This window comes from Rhinatrema bivittatum, chromosome 1, assembly GCF_901001135.1.
Source record: "Rhinatrema bivittatum chromosome 1, aRhiBiv1.1, whole genome shotgun sequence".
NCBI lineage: Eukaryota > Metazoa > Chordata > Amphibia > Gymnophiona > Rhinatrematidae > Rhinatrema > Rhinatrema bivittatum.
Window position 1 is genome coordinate 573,614,506 of NC_042615.1, and position 16,702 is coordinate 573,631,207.

A 16,702-nucleotide genomic window follows, 5' to 3' on the forward strand; every position below is an offset into this window, starting at 1 on the left:
GGTATCAAGAGATATATAAGAAAACAGGAAGGCACAGAACCAGGAGAGAGGCAGAGCAACAGCAGTAACACTGTCAACAACACATTTGTAGCATGGCACTGAGGGCCAATACTATGTTCAGAGAAATCTGTAACTTTGAATGCTGTATTCCTGTAACTCATATGGAAAACCAGATGGAGGTTGATTTTTAAAAAAATGCAAGCTTTTTTCTACCAATTCTGACAATAGCCATGAATGATGTGGACTTGCGATATCCCTTTCACTGAGAATACCAGTTCACTAGACATGCTGGTTGGTGGGTATCACAGGAAATGCTGGGCTACATTGGCAAGGTAAGGTCAGATTGTTGTGTCCTCAGTATGCTAATGGATGCGTGGCCTTGTCCTCTTTGGGCTCTGCCAGATATGGAGTTGATATTTGTGCTGGTGTTTTCTTTTCCGGAGGAGGATAGCTTTCTCTCCTGCAAAATGCTTTAACTCTGGCCTGTTTCAGAAGATAATTTTCTGCAATGGCCATGGAGGTGGAGACAGATAAAGGAGGTGGAAGAAGTGGTAGCTGACAGGATGCTGCTCTGGCTAACAATTTAGCTGCTCTGTGTGCACCCTGTGCTCTCTGTAGTATCATTGCAAAATTGGAAAGCCTTTGTAAAGAACCTTTGATTTTCTTATCTAAAGGAATGTACTATCTAGCTGGGGAGGTTCAGAGAGATTTAGTGAAGAGATGCTTGGGTTTTGACTCCTCCTTATGGGAGTAGCAGATGGTATGCTCTAGTAGTATAAAAACCCCTGCCACCATCTTAGGGTGTGAATTTCAGTTTGGGTTTTAGGTCTGGATTTGTTTCATGGATTTTTGTTGGATTCTTTTGAGTTGCCCTCTTGTGAATCAGCCTTTGTGTCTGACCTATTTTGGCGTATTTGCTCTATCTGATATATTTTTAGAAACCTTCCCTGTGAGAGCCTTGCTACCCCTCACAGAGGATTTGGGGAGTCCCTGTGTAAGGTTGGACGATAAGGGGTAGGAAAGATTCTGATGCACTCTCTCTCACCTCAGTTTAATAGATCAATCAGTGACCTGATGTAGAGGAATTCCACTTTTGAGTTGTTTTCCTTCCTTAACTATCATCTTCCTGACTATTTGGGGGTTTTCCCCCCTTTTTGACTAGGAGTCTATTTTTATTCATTTGAGACTGAGTGCTTTAGGTACCAGGGACCAGATTCCAAATCATTGGGGAAAAAAAGGTGTCTTTCACCTTGGAAGAGCCTGAGAAGTGGTGGTTTTACCAGAGAGGAATGGATTCCTGTCGATTACCAGAGGGAAAGAGTTGAAAGTATTGTTTAAGAGGTTTTTTTGGGGTTTTTTTTGCTGACACAAGTGTCCTACATTTAGGAGGAAAGTGCCAATCTAGTTCTTCCAGAAGGAGCTCTATGATATTTAAGAGAGACTGCAGGAGAGGTATGAGATTTGGGACTTGTATTTTGAGAAGTAATTGGGACTAAATTCTAACTATTCTACAGTTGGGAGAAGCTTCAGGTAAATTTGGAAATTGGAAGAAGGATCACATTTTCTTTGATCTGAGAAATTGCAAAAGGAAAAGGATATAAATTGTAAAGGAATTGGCTTCTACAAATTCAAAGCCTTTACTAGACGAGTGAGATCACAAATGTATTTGTTTTTATTCATTATTTTTCATTACCTAGGTGCTTTAAATAATCACTCAATTTATCAACTATCAGAAAAGAAGTTGTAGAGAATATCAATGCTGTTTACAGGGATTGGGAAAGGGCTGTGTACTTTGGTTAAATTAAAAACTGTCTTGAAGCTACACTCCGCCCCCCCCCCCCCCCCACAGGAAGCCCTGGACCTCAGAATTAAGTTATCTGTGGAGAACAGTTTGCATATCTATATGCCCTTGTACAGTATCAGGATTCTAGCCTTCACCCAGTGGTTACACTTACAAAAACATTTGCACAGTGGATACAGTAAAAAAAAAAAAAAAAAAAAGTGTCTGCATGTGACAAAAGTAAAGCACAGCTAGAGGTCATCTTAGAACAGTGGTTTCCAAACCTGTCCTGAAGGGGACCCTTAGCCAGTTGGGTTTTCAGGGTATCCGCAAAGAATAAGCATGAGCTAAATTTACATGCAAATATGTCTCCTAGATATTCATTGTAGATATCATGAAAACCCGACTGGTTGGGGGGGGTCCCTTAGGGACAGGTTTGGGAACCACTGACTTAAAACATAAGAATTGCCATACTGAGTCCAACCGAGAGTCTATCAAGCCCAGTATCCTGTTTCTAATAGTGGCCAAACCAGGTCACAAGTACCTAGCAAAATCCCTAAGAATAAATTAGATCCCATGCTTCTATTGCACAGTGATAAGTAGTGTCAATTCCCTAAGTCTACGTGGTTAATAAAAGTTTATAGACTTCTACTCCAGGAATTTGTCAGACTTTTTTTTTAAACCCCAGCTACGCTAACTGCCTTAACCACATCCTCCAACAATGAATTCCAGAATTTAATTATGAGTTGCATGAAAAAGACTTTTCTCTGATTTGATTTTAATGTGCTACTTACTAACAGTGTCCCCTAGTTTTTGCATTTTATTGAAATAATTAATAACATATTCACATTTACACATTCTGTTCCACTCATGATTTTATAGACCTCTATCATATCTCCCCTCAGCCACCTCTTCTCCAAGCTGAACAGCCCTAAACTTTCTAGCCTTTCCTCACAGAGAAGTTGCTCCATCCCATTTATCAATTTGTTTCCCTTCTCTGTACATTTTTGCCAATGCAACCATATCTTTTTTTGAGAAAGTGCTGACCTGAACTGCACAAAGTACTTCAGATGTGGTCTCAGCATGGAGCAATACAGAGGCTTTATAGGGGTGTGCATTCGTTTGCAACGTATTGGCAATCCGCAACATATAGGGCCATATTTGTTGTTGTCGTTGCGTCACAAAACGTATCACAATTTCCCACGAATACAACGAATCATCACCGAATTATTCGGCCATCTAAAGGAGCAAATTTAAACAAAACCCCCACCCTCCTGACCCCCCCCAAGACTTGCCAAAACTCCCTGGTGGTCCAGCAGGGGGTCCGGGAGCAATCTCCTGCACTCGGGCCATCGGCTGCTAATAATCAAAATGGCGCCGATAGCCTTTGCCCTTACTATGTCACAGGGGCTACCGGTGACATTAGTTGGCCTCTGTCACATGGTAGGAGCACAAGATGGCGCCGGCCGTCCATTGCTCCTACCATATGACAGGGGCCGACCAATGGCACCGGTAGCCCCTGTGACATAGTAAGGGCAAAGGCTATCTGCGCCATATTGAATACCGGCAGCTGACGGCACGAGTGCAGTAGATGGCTCCCGGACTCCCGCTGGACAACCAGGGAGTTTTGGCAAGTCTTGGGGGGGGGGGGGGGTCAGTAGGGTGGGGGGTTGTAGTTAGTTAAAATTTAGCCGGGAAACGAATAAGAATGGAACGCATGAACGGATTGGGGGCCCCCCTTGCCGAATGCAACATATCTGCCCCCCCCCCCCCCCGACGAATACGAATACCGAATGTAATGTATGCAGTCCCTCTGTACATCCCTAAGGCTTTATGACATGCATCATTTTATTCTCTATTCCTTTCCTAATAATTCCTTTTTTGATCTCTGCTGCACACTAACCCTAGTCCCTTTTCAATGAATTTTTCTTCAGCTCTCACCAGAGAGAAAAATCTATTGCCTATCTTTCCTTAAAGCCTAGAGACATGCTAGAGAAAATGATGCCTGGTTCCAACTTGCTTTCAACTTTGAGCTTGGAATAAGTAAAGAAGAGGAAGGCTTATCAATCCATGCAATGCCAGCTAAAACAGGCTAGTTACAAATTGTTTCACCTTGGTAGCTCCCACTTCCCTCCTGGAAGTTCATTCCCTTGTCAGCCTGCTCTGGTGAGTCTAAAGTCAGTTGTGCCATCACTGGCTGCTAAGCAGTGAGCACTATGCTTGGTGTGCTAGCTGGCAGCCACCTTCAGAAGCAAGAAAACCCCTGTAGTTTTACTTGTCATAGATTTTAATGGAAACTAAAATAAATGCGAGCAAACATTTTAATTGACTTTTGGGGCACTGGCCATTCATGCTCATTTCTCATAATCCAAAATGAATGTCTGATTCAGTTTGGATTTCTTGTTCATTTTTCATGAATGCATATCCCTGGTAATGAATCAAAGTAGATCCAAACTGTGATTGCATGAAGATGTATGTGCTCAGTAAGAAAGTGCTGTCAATTGCTCAAAAAAGCTCCTTCAGTCCTACTCGTTATATAAAATCCTTTAATGCTTGTATAAAAAAGTTGCCGTTTGATGATAGCACCATCTGGCAAGATATTATGAACAGGCTTTTTCTATTGCAGGTGCAATAATATGGAACTCTGTCCCATTCACCCTGAGATCCTTATCTAACATTAAGGATTTTAGAAAGGCCATGAAGCATTATTTATTTAATTTAGCATTTAAAGATCTATGCGAATCTTAAAAGATTTCTGTATTCTTTCTTTTCCACTTATTACATCTTCCCTCTAATTTGATTTTTATCTAGGCATTGTCTTGATTATGTTTATTTTTTTATTTTTTTTCTGTTTCATTATGATTGTACTATTTGTAACCCACCCTGAATGCTGGAGGATGTGGGCAATAAGTGCTTTTTAAATAAAATAAAATACATTGTTAAGTTATGGTGGAAACCTATAAGTCTCGTATAGCATGTGCAAAGTCAAGCACAATGCTTGCATGATTAAATTATTAAATCTGTGTTGTATGTGGAAACACAGCTTTTAGCATTCTATGTAAAAACTCTACCTTAGGTTTTTTGTTTTTTTTTTTGGATATCTAGAGTCATTTTCAAAAGCAATTCCTTGGATAAAACCGTGCTTTACCCAAGGAAATGGCTTGTTACAAAATTGCCTGTCTGATGTACAGATAAACTTACATGTGTAGGTTCTGTAGCCATGTAAATTTATCTGGACTGAGCAGAGACATTCTTGGGAAAGGGGTTTGGACTTAGACACAGTTTTGGATTCTCAAAATTTCCATAAACCCAGTAGCAGGTGTTATGTTTGGCTAAATTTGGTGCAATAATGTTTAAAGCTACCTTATGCTTATAAGATTGCCTTCAAATTTGGTTTAACTTATGCATGAATTTGGAAGCTTTCTTGTGTGGACTGTTGCAAAATTATCCCCATCCTGTGCATCTTTGCTTCTGACATGCTACTGAATTTGCATTACGTAAGGACATTTGAGGGGGGTATCCAAATGCTGTAGATTATAGGGGTGTGCATTCGGATTGACCGCATTAGTAAAACGCAACTCATATTTTTTTTTTACTTAAAAAATTGATTCGACATAAACGATCGGATTTCCCACATATCGAACATAGATATGTTCGATATGTGGGAAATCGCGATTGTTGAGCCAAAATAAAAATATAAACCCCCTCACCCTCCTTAATCCCCCCCCCGACTTACCACAACTCCCTGGTGATGGAGCGAGGAGTGAGGACGCCATTTCTGCAATCCTTGGCGAGAAGCATGTGACGTCGGCGGCACGTCGAGTGACGCCGGCGTCACGTGATTCCCGGCTCGTTCGCGCCGGACGGCTCGTTCGGCCCAAAAAGAACTTTTGGCCAGCTTGGGGGGGTCAGGAGGCCCCCCCAAGCTGGCCAAAAGTTCTTTTTGGGCCGAACGAGCCGTCCGGCGCGAACGAGCCGGGAATCACGTGACGCCGCGTCACTCGACGTGCCTCCGACGTCACATGCTTCTCGCCAAGGATTGCAGAAATGACGTCCTCACTCCTCGCTCGATCACCAGGGAGTTGTGGTAAGTCTGGGGGGGGGATTAAGGAAGGTGAGGGGGTTTAAATTTTTTTTTTGCACATATGTACATATACCCAACTCATTGGATTTTTTTTATGTCCATATTGGCCGCAAGTGGGACCCCCTTTCGGACATAAAAAATATGAACATAAAATTTTGCTCTGCACATCCCTAGTAGATTAATACATGCTCTTGAAAGAGAATATCAGTGACTATAGTCTAATTACTTTTCTTGTATTTTGCAGGTTTTTACTTCAGCTTGTAACATCTGCTAGTGCCCTGGACTGCATGCCCTCAAGTTTAAACATAATTGAAACAAATCCCTTCAAACACCTCACACACCTCTCGCTAAAGCTTTTGGCAGCCACTGATGATGATATCAAGAAATATCTTGCTACCTGCATTAAAAATTTAAAGGTTTGACTTTGCACTGCTTTCATCACTAATCTCATTTTTATTGGCTTCGTTGCTTCTAAAGAATGTGCTAAAGTTGCTTTAAAAAGAACAATTTGACCAATAAAGAAGAACAGGATTTTTGACTGTGGACAGGTATATAAATAGTAGGGACTATACTAAAAATGGTCTTAATAAACCACATTCTGCACAGATTCTCCAGTTCAGTAAATACTATTTGTAAGGAGCTTTTCATAATGTTTTATTGTCCACATTTTATGGAGTATGCAGGACAATGAATCAATAATTAAAGGAGAATATATTTATTGTTGAGGTTGTAGGTGGACATGCCTGATTTGTTTATAAATGTTGACATACTGTAGAGTGCCTATAACAGAAGCAGATATCATACTGCATGCCCGTTGATTTTTATCTATACTATATTACAGTTGCTAAATTGCTTTGTTTACTTGTGGTAATACAAATGTATTTGCTCCCCAGGTGGAAAACCATACATTAGAAGAAAGATTGTACAAATCTGAGGAAGAACTTTCCAAAAGATTAAGTATTACACAGCAGGTAGCAAACTCTCTACTCAAGGTCTATAACATACCATTGTCTTTTTATTAGTTGCAATATTTTGCTAGGAAACTCCACTGGAAAGATTTTTTTCTGTTTCCAAGGTACCTTGGATATAATATGGGTAGCCAGGACTGACGCTTCTGCCCAAGCCCGCCCCTTCACAGTAGAATAAATACACAAACAACAAATTTTGCAAGTCAACAGGCCGCAGCTTTATTACAACACCCCCAGAGCCTGAGCCATGCAATTATAACAATAAATAAATCCCCCACTTCCGCTCATCCGCCACCAACCGGCAAGTTGGGCACACTCAGGCTATCCCAGCCTGAAAGACGTGCACACTCAGGCTATCCCAGCCTGTATGAAGTGCCCATCTTTTATCGTATCCCATGACCACACTATCACCAAGCAAGGTGCCGATTAGATCGACCCCTGCCACCATCTAGCAAGGAGCCGAACCAGCAACAACTGCACCCAGTTGTTTTGCTAGGAATTCCTGACATCACCCCTGTCAAGTCAGACAACTGTCAACCAAGGCATAACCCCCCAATCTGCTCGGGCTACCCGCCCCCCCCCCCCCCCCCCCATTGAAGCTATGACAATGATAAAGCTCCCCTTTACAACAACCAACAACATCAGGGGCGGGTGGGTGGGATGCAGCGCCAACCCCAGCCATGGACAAATGAGGCTTGTCATGTGGAACACTGGGACCCCCCCCCCCCCCAACTCCTCCCGCCCCCAGCTGTTCCCAAGCATGGGAACCAATCAGTATCCCCCAGATGGTGGTTTGAATGTAAACCACCCAATCCCCGACCTGCTGGCTCACAGAGTCCAAACGGCCCACCAGCATCCCACAACCCCCCCCCCCCCTCTATCTTTTGGCCTAGACATGCCAGGCTTGCGTAAGTGAGCCTGGCACCATATTACAGCGGCCGGGCAGGCATGAAGCCTACCCGACCTTATATAATATGGGTAGCCAGGACTGACGCTTCTGCCCAAGCCCGCCCCTTCACAGTAGAATAAATACACAAACAACAAGTTTTGGGAGTCAACAGGCCGCAACTTTTTTACAACACCCCCAGAGCCTGAGCCATGTAATTGTAACAATAAAACCCCCACCTCCGCCCATCCGCCACCAACCAGCAAGATGGGCACACCCAGGCTATCCCAGCCTTTAAGATGTGCAAACCCAGGCTATCCCAGCTTGTATGAAGTGCCCATCTTTTATCGTATCCCGCAACCCCCCGCCACCAACAAGCAAGGAGCCAATTAGATTGATCTCCACCACCGTCCAGCAAGGAGCCATACCAGCAACAACTGCACCCAGTTGTTCTGCTAGGAATACCTGACATGACCCCTGTCAAGACAGACAACTGTCAACGAAGGCATAACCACCCAATTGGCTTGGGCTACCTGCCACAGGCGACCCCCAAAGATATGGCCAGGTCACCCACAAAGAATACATTCCTCGGCCTCCTGCAGCAAATTCAAGAATAGGTCCAAACCAATAAATGATAAATGGCCCCCATCTGCATGGAAAAGACCAGCATCTCCGAGGACCAATCATGCCGAATATGAAACCCCCCCCATCGAGGTCAGCCAAAAACCGATCTGCTGATTGGTTTTGGCATGACATCAACGCCAAATCTTATTCCTGAACGCTGCAGGTCGAGGAATTATATCAGACCAACAGAGAACGGTGGCAGGCAGCAGGAAAGAAACACACATGGTAATAAACCAGTGGCCAGACATTCTACCCCAGTCAATCCCCCATTATGAATGATTAAAATATGTGGGGGGCTGAGGCAATCAAGCCCCCGACACAAACATGGTAACTCCCCCCAGCACATCCCCCACCGCCCCAACCAACAGAAGACATTCCACGACTCCCAAAGTCCAAGTGTGTCCCACAAGGGCACCCTTGAGCATGCGAATAGGCCTAGGCCACATAGGAGTGTCCCAAAATCCATACAATTATCTCACAGCAGACTGTACCTGCAAAGAGAGGATAATTAATATCATCTGCAATTAAGGAGAACCTTTGCGCACATACCTAGTGAAAGCATCCGACTTCCACCTCCCTATTCTTTGGATCACTCCACCTGACAAGCTGGATATTGCCGCAGAAGTGGCTGCCGCAATGCGAAATGAGTGAGTCCTAAATCTTGAAGTATCTAGTTCTAAGGCAGACAAGCAAACCCGCAAAACTGCCTCGAACTGGTACTTCGTCAAAGGCCCCAAATCTCGATGAGCAAGAAAGTGAGTACCCCCCACTGGATGAATCCGCCCAAAGGCAACATCATTAGCCACAGGGCAAATCCGCAAGCCCGGCAGAGGATGGAGTACCACAGAGGACCCTCTGCCCAACTGATCCATCTTGGATCTGTGAATAAAAAGAACAACCGAATCCTCGCTAATACGCACATGCTGAAATAAAAGGCCAGACGCCTCAGACCCCTTGGTCGACCACACAACCAACTCGCTAATGCGAAAGGCACCGAAAAAGCCCAAACAAAGGCCAAACGAAGCAGACAACATTCATAATCATTGTCACAAATATCGGACAGCGCGTCCCACAATTGGCACAGAATGTCATGGGTAATATGCAGGCGTTTTTCTACCACCGGGGGAGAACCGTGAGCCCAACCCACCAATAACCAAAAAATCAGGAACCTCCCCACCGGGAAACCCCAACCATGAGCACTCATGAAGAAAGAAAACCCAGACAGCTGTCTGTATACCGCCGCTCGAGAATCACCAGAAACTCTAGCCCTTTCAACAAACTGCACCATGAGCTCATCCAAGACCAGACCCCACTGCCAATCCTGACTTGCCAAGAAGGACTCAACCTTGTTTGCTGACTTCACATAACTGCTCCAGGTGGAAGGAGCTAAAGATGCCCGGAGCAGCTTCCATGCTTCTGGGTGCCGAAGCTCCAGAGGAAAGGCAGCACCAACGCTCCCTGCTGATCTGCTTCTGGTGCAAGCTCCTGAAACAAGGTCCATTTGCAATGAGAAAGAGAATCAGCGATAGAGTTAGATACCCTGGGGACGTGACGAGCCCACACTATGATATTCAACCCCATACAATGCAGCACTAACTCGCGCAGTAAGTCCAATACCAATATACACTTCACTGCCCACTTGTTGATTACCTCCACAACACCCAGGTTATCGCACTAAAATACAACTTTCCTGTCCTGAAGCTGAGAACCCCACAAGAATACGGAAACCACAATAGGAAATAATTCCAGGAAGGTAATGTTCTTGGTGACCCCAGCCTCCTTCCAATCCTCTGTAAAACTGCCGCACACCAAGCACCCTTGGAAGTAAGCACCAAAGCCAACCGAACCAGCAGCATCAGTAAATAGTTCCACATCGTGGTTAGATACAGCCTCGCTTTGCCACTACGAACAACCATTAAAGTTAGCCAAAAAAATGGTCCCAAATCAACAAGTCTTCATGCAAACGCTGAGTTATGCGAATACAATGACCACTTTTCCGCAATCTGGTCATACTGCAACTCAGTCTACATAGAAAAACCCTGGCCATGGGGATAATGTGACAAGCAAAGTTAAGACTCCTCACTAAGGACTGCATCTGACACAGAGTCAGCTTCTTTGCCAGCACCGCCCGGGATACAAGATCTCGCAACAGTACCACTTTGTTGGCAGGCAGTCACGAAGTCATCTTAACCGAATCCAACTCAATGCCTAGGAAAGCCCTCCATCTTGCCCTCTGCTATGGGGATCCTGAAATCTGTGGCCGTACTCTGAAAACAGCGTAATAGCTGCAAACAAGTTGCTGAAGATGCATCACCCACAAACAGGAAGTCGTCCAGGTAATGAACGAGGTTTGCTACCCCAGCCCTTTCAGCAACTACTAGAGATGTGAATCGTGTGATCGATCGTCTTAACGATCAATTTTGGCTGGGGGGGGAGGGAATCGGATCGTCGCGGTTTTGTTTTTTTTTAAATCGTATAAATCGTAAATCGGGGGAGGGCGGGAAAACCGGCACACTAAAACAACCCTAAAACCCACCCCGGCAATATGGCAATATGGCCATACGGCGCCAGCCGTATGGCCATTTTGCAATACGGCAATACGATTCGAGTGCAGGAGTTCGCTCCCGGACCCCCGCTGGACATTTGGCAAGTCTTGTGGGGGGTCAGGAGGCCCCCCAAGCTGGCCAAAAGTCCCTGGGGGTCCAGTGGGGGTCCGGGAGCGATCTCCTGCGCTTGTGACGTTGGGGGACAGGAACCAAAATGGCGCCGGCGCTACCTTTGCCCTGTCATATGACAGGGCAAAGGTAGCGCCGGCGCAAAGGTAGCGCCGGCGCCATTTCTATTAATGCACCCGTGGCTCGAGAGTGGAAGATCACACCGGGACCCCCCACTGGACCCCAGGTAATTTAAGACATTTTGGGGGGGGTTCAGGAGGGTGGGGGATTTATTTTAAAGGGTCGGGGTGGGTTTTAGTGTGCCTGTTTTCCCGCCCTCCCCCTTCCCCTCCCCCTTCCCCCGATTTACGATTTTTGACGATAAATCGGGGGAATTCCTATTGTATATTGCCTCTAACGATTTTTGATGATTTAAAATATATCGGACGATATTTTAAATCGTCAAAAAACGATTCACATCCCTAGCAACTACCCAATGAACAAAAGAACTAAAAGCTTCGAAATAAGCACATGCAATGGAACATCCCATAGGCACAATGCAAGCCCAACTATGGCTGAATTTCGCTCTTTGTGGAGAGCTGCCTCAGGGGCTACTAAAATTAAAATAGATATTGAAATTAAAATACACATATAAAAAAGACAATATAACACACATGTATGTTGATTAATTACATGAAATGAAAAATCAAATGGTAGAAATCAACACATAGATAAAAAAACAATAACGTGAATATATAAAAATCTGAATAAATATGAATCTGTGGGCATCACAATGGAAACAGCAGAAGCACAAAAAGACAAGAATAAATTGAGCACATATAGATACGGGTAGGGTGTTGTAGCGTGGTAGCTGGTGAGATAGTATTTGATACTTGTCAAACAAAACAAATCTTAGTGTGACCAAAATCAGAGAACTTTCAATCAATCACTTAATTGCTGTGCTGTGGTGATGTGAAAAATTATTAGAGAAACACAGAACAACTTGATGTCAATGTGTACCATATCTATACATTCAAGGAGGCAATAAAACACTGTAAAAGAACGCTTACTGTGTATATGCGAAACAGCTGTAAGTGGATGTTACTCCCGCTCTGCCTATGAAGGTGTATGTACAGGGTGTTGGTAGTACAAATGAACCTTTAAATGAAACTTTAAAAAAATTAAAGATAATAATAACAAAAAGTAATTAAAAGAAACATTGGTCATACTGGGATAATTAAAATCTTGTCTTATAAAACATTAGTGGTTGAACTATAGTCTTCATATATCCCAGTGATTTAAAATAAACAACTAAAAAACAACAAATAATAGTATCTGTATGATACTATGATAAATTAATTAAAAAAAAAATTAATGACAAAAATAGGATGAAAGTCAAAATTATAAAGGAAAAAAACTTATTTAAAAATGGTCTACAGGAAGGGGAAGGAGGGGAAGGGGAATGTAGCAGGCAGAATGGAAGTGGGAAGGGGAGAAGGGAAGGGGAATGGAGGAGACAGGATTGAAGGTCAATCAAACAATTTATACATTATGTAATTAGTAAATTCTTTACAGTACTGCAGTTGTGATTATTCACAAGGTATGAACTTACTAAAACCACAAATTATGAATGAACTTATAATTAAAAGGCAAGTGCCTATTTAAAAACCTATTAGTAAACCATTTAACATACTGAGAGGTGCCCGATCCCACGTACAGTAACTCAGTGGAGCTAAACTTCCATATTTATTTATTTATTTTTAGTTTTTATATACCGATCTTCTTGCATTAGATACAAATCAAACCGGTTTACAAAGAACTTGCCAAAAAGGCGATACAAGGAATCATAAACCATATATAAAGTCTCAGCTGTTTTTTGGTTGCTACATAGCCAACTTGGATTGGCTTCCGGTCTGTTTTTTGGGCACATCCATAGGCAGGCATCTATCAAAGTAAAATGCATCCTGAAAACAAAAACCCAGCAAAGGAAAACATTCAAGATATATCAGGAGAAGCCTGAAGGCAGACTTGATGTCCACTTTTGCCATCAAGGCCCCCACGCCACAGCGATGGACCATCGCCACCGCTATCTCGAAAGACTCATACCGCACAGTACAGAGATCCTTAGGAATGTAGTTATTGACTGAATTGCCTTCCATGAAAGAGAGATTGTGAATCAGATGGAACTTTCCCTGTTCTTTTTTCGGTACCACCACCAAAAGGGAAAAAACCGTATCAGCAATTGGAGGGACCGGGAAAGGACCCACAATCCTACCCAGATCAATCTCGCTTTGTAATTTCACAGTGACCACGTGAAACAAGTTACGAACAGACGGACAATTCTGTCCCCCACCAACCCCAACCGGACCCATAAAAGGAATATGAAAACCCTGCTCAAAACCTTGCAACAAAAGAGAAGTAACCTCCACTTTTGGGTACCTACCCAGCCATGACAGTATGGCATCCAAACGGACAGGGGTAGGAGACATCCTTGTAACTTCACTTAGAGGTGTTCTTAGTAACAGCTCCGCCCCCAGTCCCATCACCCGCTCACTTTGTACACTTGGAGGCAGGGTGACCCAGTCCACAGCTGGAACAGGCATGTTTAAACTTGCAGTTGGAAAACTTGCAGGCTGAACGGTTGTACTTCCAACACACATCTGGGAAGCTGGCTTCCGCTCGAATTGCACTCGCTGAACCTGTGCCGGACTGAAAGGACTGCACTCCGGATACACTAGAAACCCTACCAGCCACCGTGACTGCAGTAGACACCAATTTAGAACCCATTTGGGTCAGCCACAAACCAACATACCTAGTTCCCCAAGGCATGTACTTGTTCTCCTCCATTTGATCTCTAAAGTGCTCATCATAATTGAGCCACAACCATCCCTCATACACCCAACTAGCATCCAAAATGGCTTAGCGTAAGCAAGCAAAGGCCCATACTGGGCAGGGTCATGGTGACCTACTACACTGGCTAACCAAAGAAATGAGTGGATCCAATTAAACACATTACGAGCCACCCTTCGTTGAGCACCCTGTGGTTGGTCTCCCCCACTCCTTCTTTTCTTTTCCCGTCTCTTCCCCCTGCAACCCTCCAGCAGTGTGAAGATATCTATGTACCTCTGCTGTCTGATCTTCCAACGGAGAGGCTTTGAACATCCTCCCACAATTCTGATAAGCTGAAGAGCGCAGGCGCCCCCCCTCCTGTCCCTTTCCACTGGCCCCACACTGAGGACGGGCACCCCCACCAAATCACCTGAAGAGGCCGAAGAAGAAGAGGAAGAATGGGAAGAACAGGAACACTTCTTCTTGCACCAAGACTTCTCTCGCTTGTTGGGAGCCATAGAACTAGAGGCCGGGGGCTCTGAAGCCCCCACCTGTGAAGCAGAATTTGGATCACTTGTGCTGACAGCCAGTACCATGACACCCCCACCAGGAGCCAGTAACTCATCATTCTGCCCGCTGGCAGGACCGGTCGTAACAGAAGCCAGAACCACCAAGCTGGATACGTTGGTAGCCGCAGACACAGGATCATTCTGCCACTCCTCGCGACATGAAGATCCAGGACCGTCAACGGACAAGTGAGGCTTGTCCGCGGAACACTGGAAACCCCCCCCAAACTCCTCCCAACCCCAGCTTTTCCCAAGCACGGGAACCAATCAGTTCCCCCCCAGATGGTGATTTGAATCTAAACTACCCAATCCCTGACCTGCTGGCTCACAGAGCCCAAACGGCCCACCGGCAACCCACAAACCCGCCCCCCCCCCATATCTTCTGGCCTAGACATGCCAGGCTTGCATAAGCGAGCCTGGCACCATTTTACATCAGCCGGGCAGGCATGAAGCCTACCCGACCTTATGATATATGACTGAACAGATAGTATAAGCTGAGGCTGCACTTCAAATAGATATTGAAGCTCAATCTTCTTTTTTTTTTGTTTTTAAACTTACAGGTAATTTAGGTAAAGTAAGCTATGTATAGTGTCTTGTATTAAGTTGTCTCTTTGGCTCATAAACAAAACTTCAGATACTCCCTAAATATGCAAAATAAATATCACAAGCCTAACAAGAGTCCATATACTAGTACAATGACAGTGTTTTAAGATGAGTTTTATACACCTTTTGCTGATAAATCTTTCTGGAAAAGATGCCCAAAGTTGAAATATGATTGTGTTGGGACATTTTAGTAAGTTTTGAACTATTCATTTTGGAGTCCTTGAGAAAACCATTTCATTTATTTTGCTGTTAATTATGTTGTAATGTAGTAGATGTTGGTAGATCGACCATTTTTCCCACCCAGTTTCTTGTTGTCTCTGCCTACACTACTCCTCATCTGGTCTTCATTCTCCCTTGACCTTACCTTTGCCATCTATGCTAAAGAGCTCTCTCAAGTTGCAGCCATATAAATGTGATTGCATGCATGGGGTAACTCATTTTTCTTTTTCACCATTATCTTGAAGATTGTAGCCAAAACTTAGTATGCTAGATGATCTGCCACTTGCCCTCCTTCCGACATTTACTGGAGTGTATCAAAACCATATTGCCTTTTGATGTTGGTCACCTTTGCTGTGCTTCCAAGAGTATCATCTCCTGTTGACTCTGCCACCTTTCTAGATAGCTCAACTTATGTATTCCCTTGCCTAAAATGTGATAAAGCCTTCTCCCACTGCCCACCAACATTTCTTTATCTTCATCTCTCACCTGCCTTTTTCATCATCTTTTTGGATATGTCCCAAATGTGCTTGAATTCTGCTACAGTTTTGGTTGCTAAAGCCTCTACTGCTAGGGTATCTTTGACATCTGCTGCTTCTTCAATAAAAAAAAAGTTTCCTCATATTTCCAAATTTTTCTTTCTCCAGCCTCATATCATGATCACTTATCCTTGAGTTTCTTTTATCTGAATAAAGAAGTGTGGCCACTAAAAAGGGTATACAAAAAAAAAAAAAAAAAAAAGCTTTCATTGGACTAATTTAACCTTCATCCTACCAACATATTTTACATCACAATCTTACCAAATGAGGTCCAAATGGACCCCATGCAGCTTTGTTGATTGACCTTGAAAATCATTGTCATTTAGCATGCCTTATTAGTTCAATATGGGAAAACAGGTTTCAGTGTCACTATGTTCCAATGGCTCTGATACGTGATCAACCTCATAATCAGAGTTTTCAGTATCCTCAAAATCAGAGTCATCATTATCCTCAAAAATTGCTTTCAGAATATCTGCAGTAGAATACCGAGCATATTTCTGCCTAGAAGACCCTTTTCTGGACATTTTTACCGACTGAAAATGCAAAGAATCATTGAAAATGCAAAGATTCAGTAGTTATACATTTTTAAACTTGTTTAATTGAAAGTCACAAATTCTGCGATCTTTTTGGACCCTTAATAATAAATAGCCACTGTAGGAACAATAAAGTAGAATAGTTTAGAATAACATTTGAATCAGTCTTACCAAAGGCTAAGTGACAAATTCCTAAAATGGTAACTGAAAATAATTTCTGGTGTTTATATAGCGGAAGCACATTACTGTGTGGGATCCAAATGGACACCAGTTGGTAGGATGAAGGTTAATGCATTTGTGTTTAACTTTTGAAAATTATCTTCCTTTGGTCAGGTCTGTATTTAAATAAGCTGGCTTTGATATTTGAGTATGAGAAATTTGATGGCATACTCAAACCTATAATGTTTGCAAAGCCAAAAA

At 43.5% G+C, this 16,702-nt stretch overlaps 1 protein-coding gene across 12 annotated transcripts in view; it reads left to right on the top strand.

Annotated features, from left to right (window-relative positions):
* Positions 1-16,702, top strand: part of LOC115099952 (spindle assembly abnormal protein 6 homolog) — a 311,055-nt gene that overhangs the window by 108,442 nt on the left and 185,911 nt on the right. For all 12 annotated transcript variants that reach the window (XM_029618040.1, XM_029618030.1, XM_029618093.1 and 9 more), the window contains 2 exons: positions 6,109-6,280; positions 6,758-6,835. In XM_029618040.1, the coding sequence (XP_029473900.1) occupies positions 6,109-6,280; positions 6,758-6,835 (250 nt within the window). The remainder of the gene's footprint in view (positions 1-6,108; positions 6,281-6,757; positions 6,836-16,702) is intronic.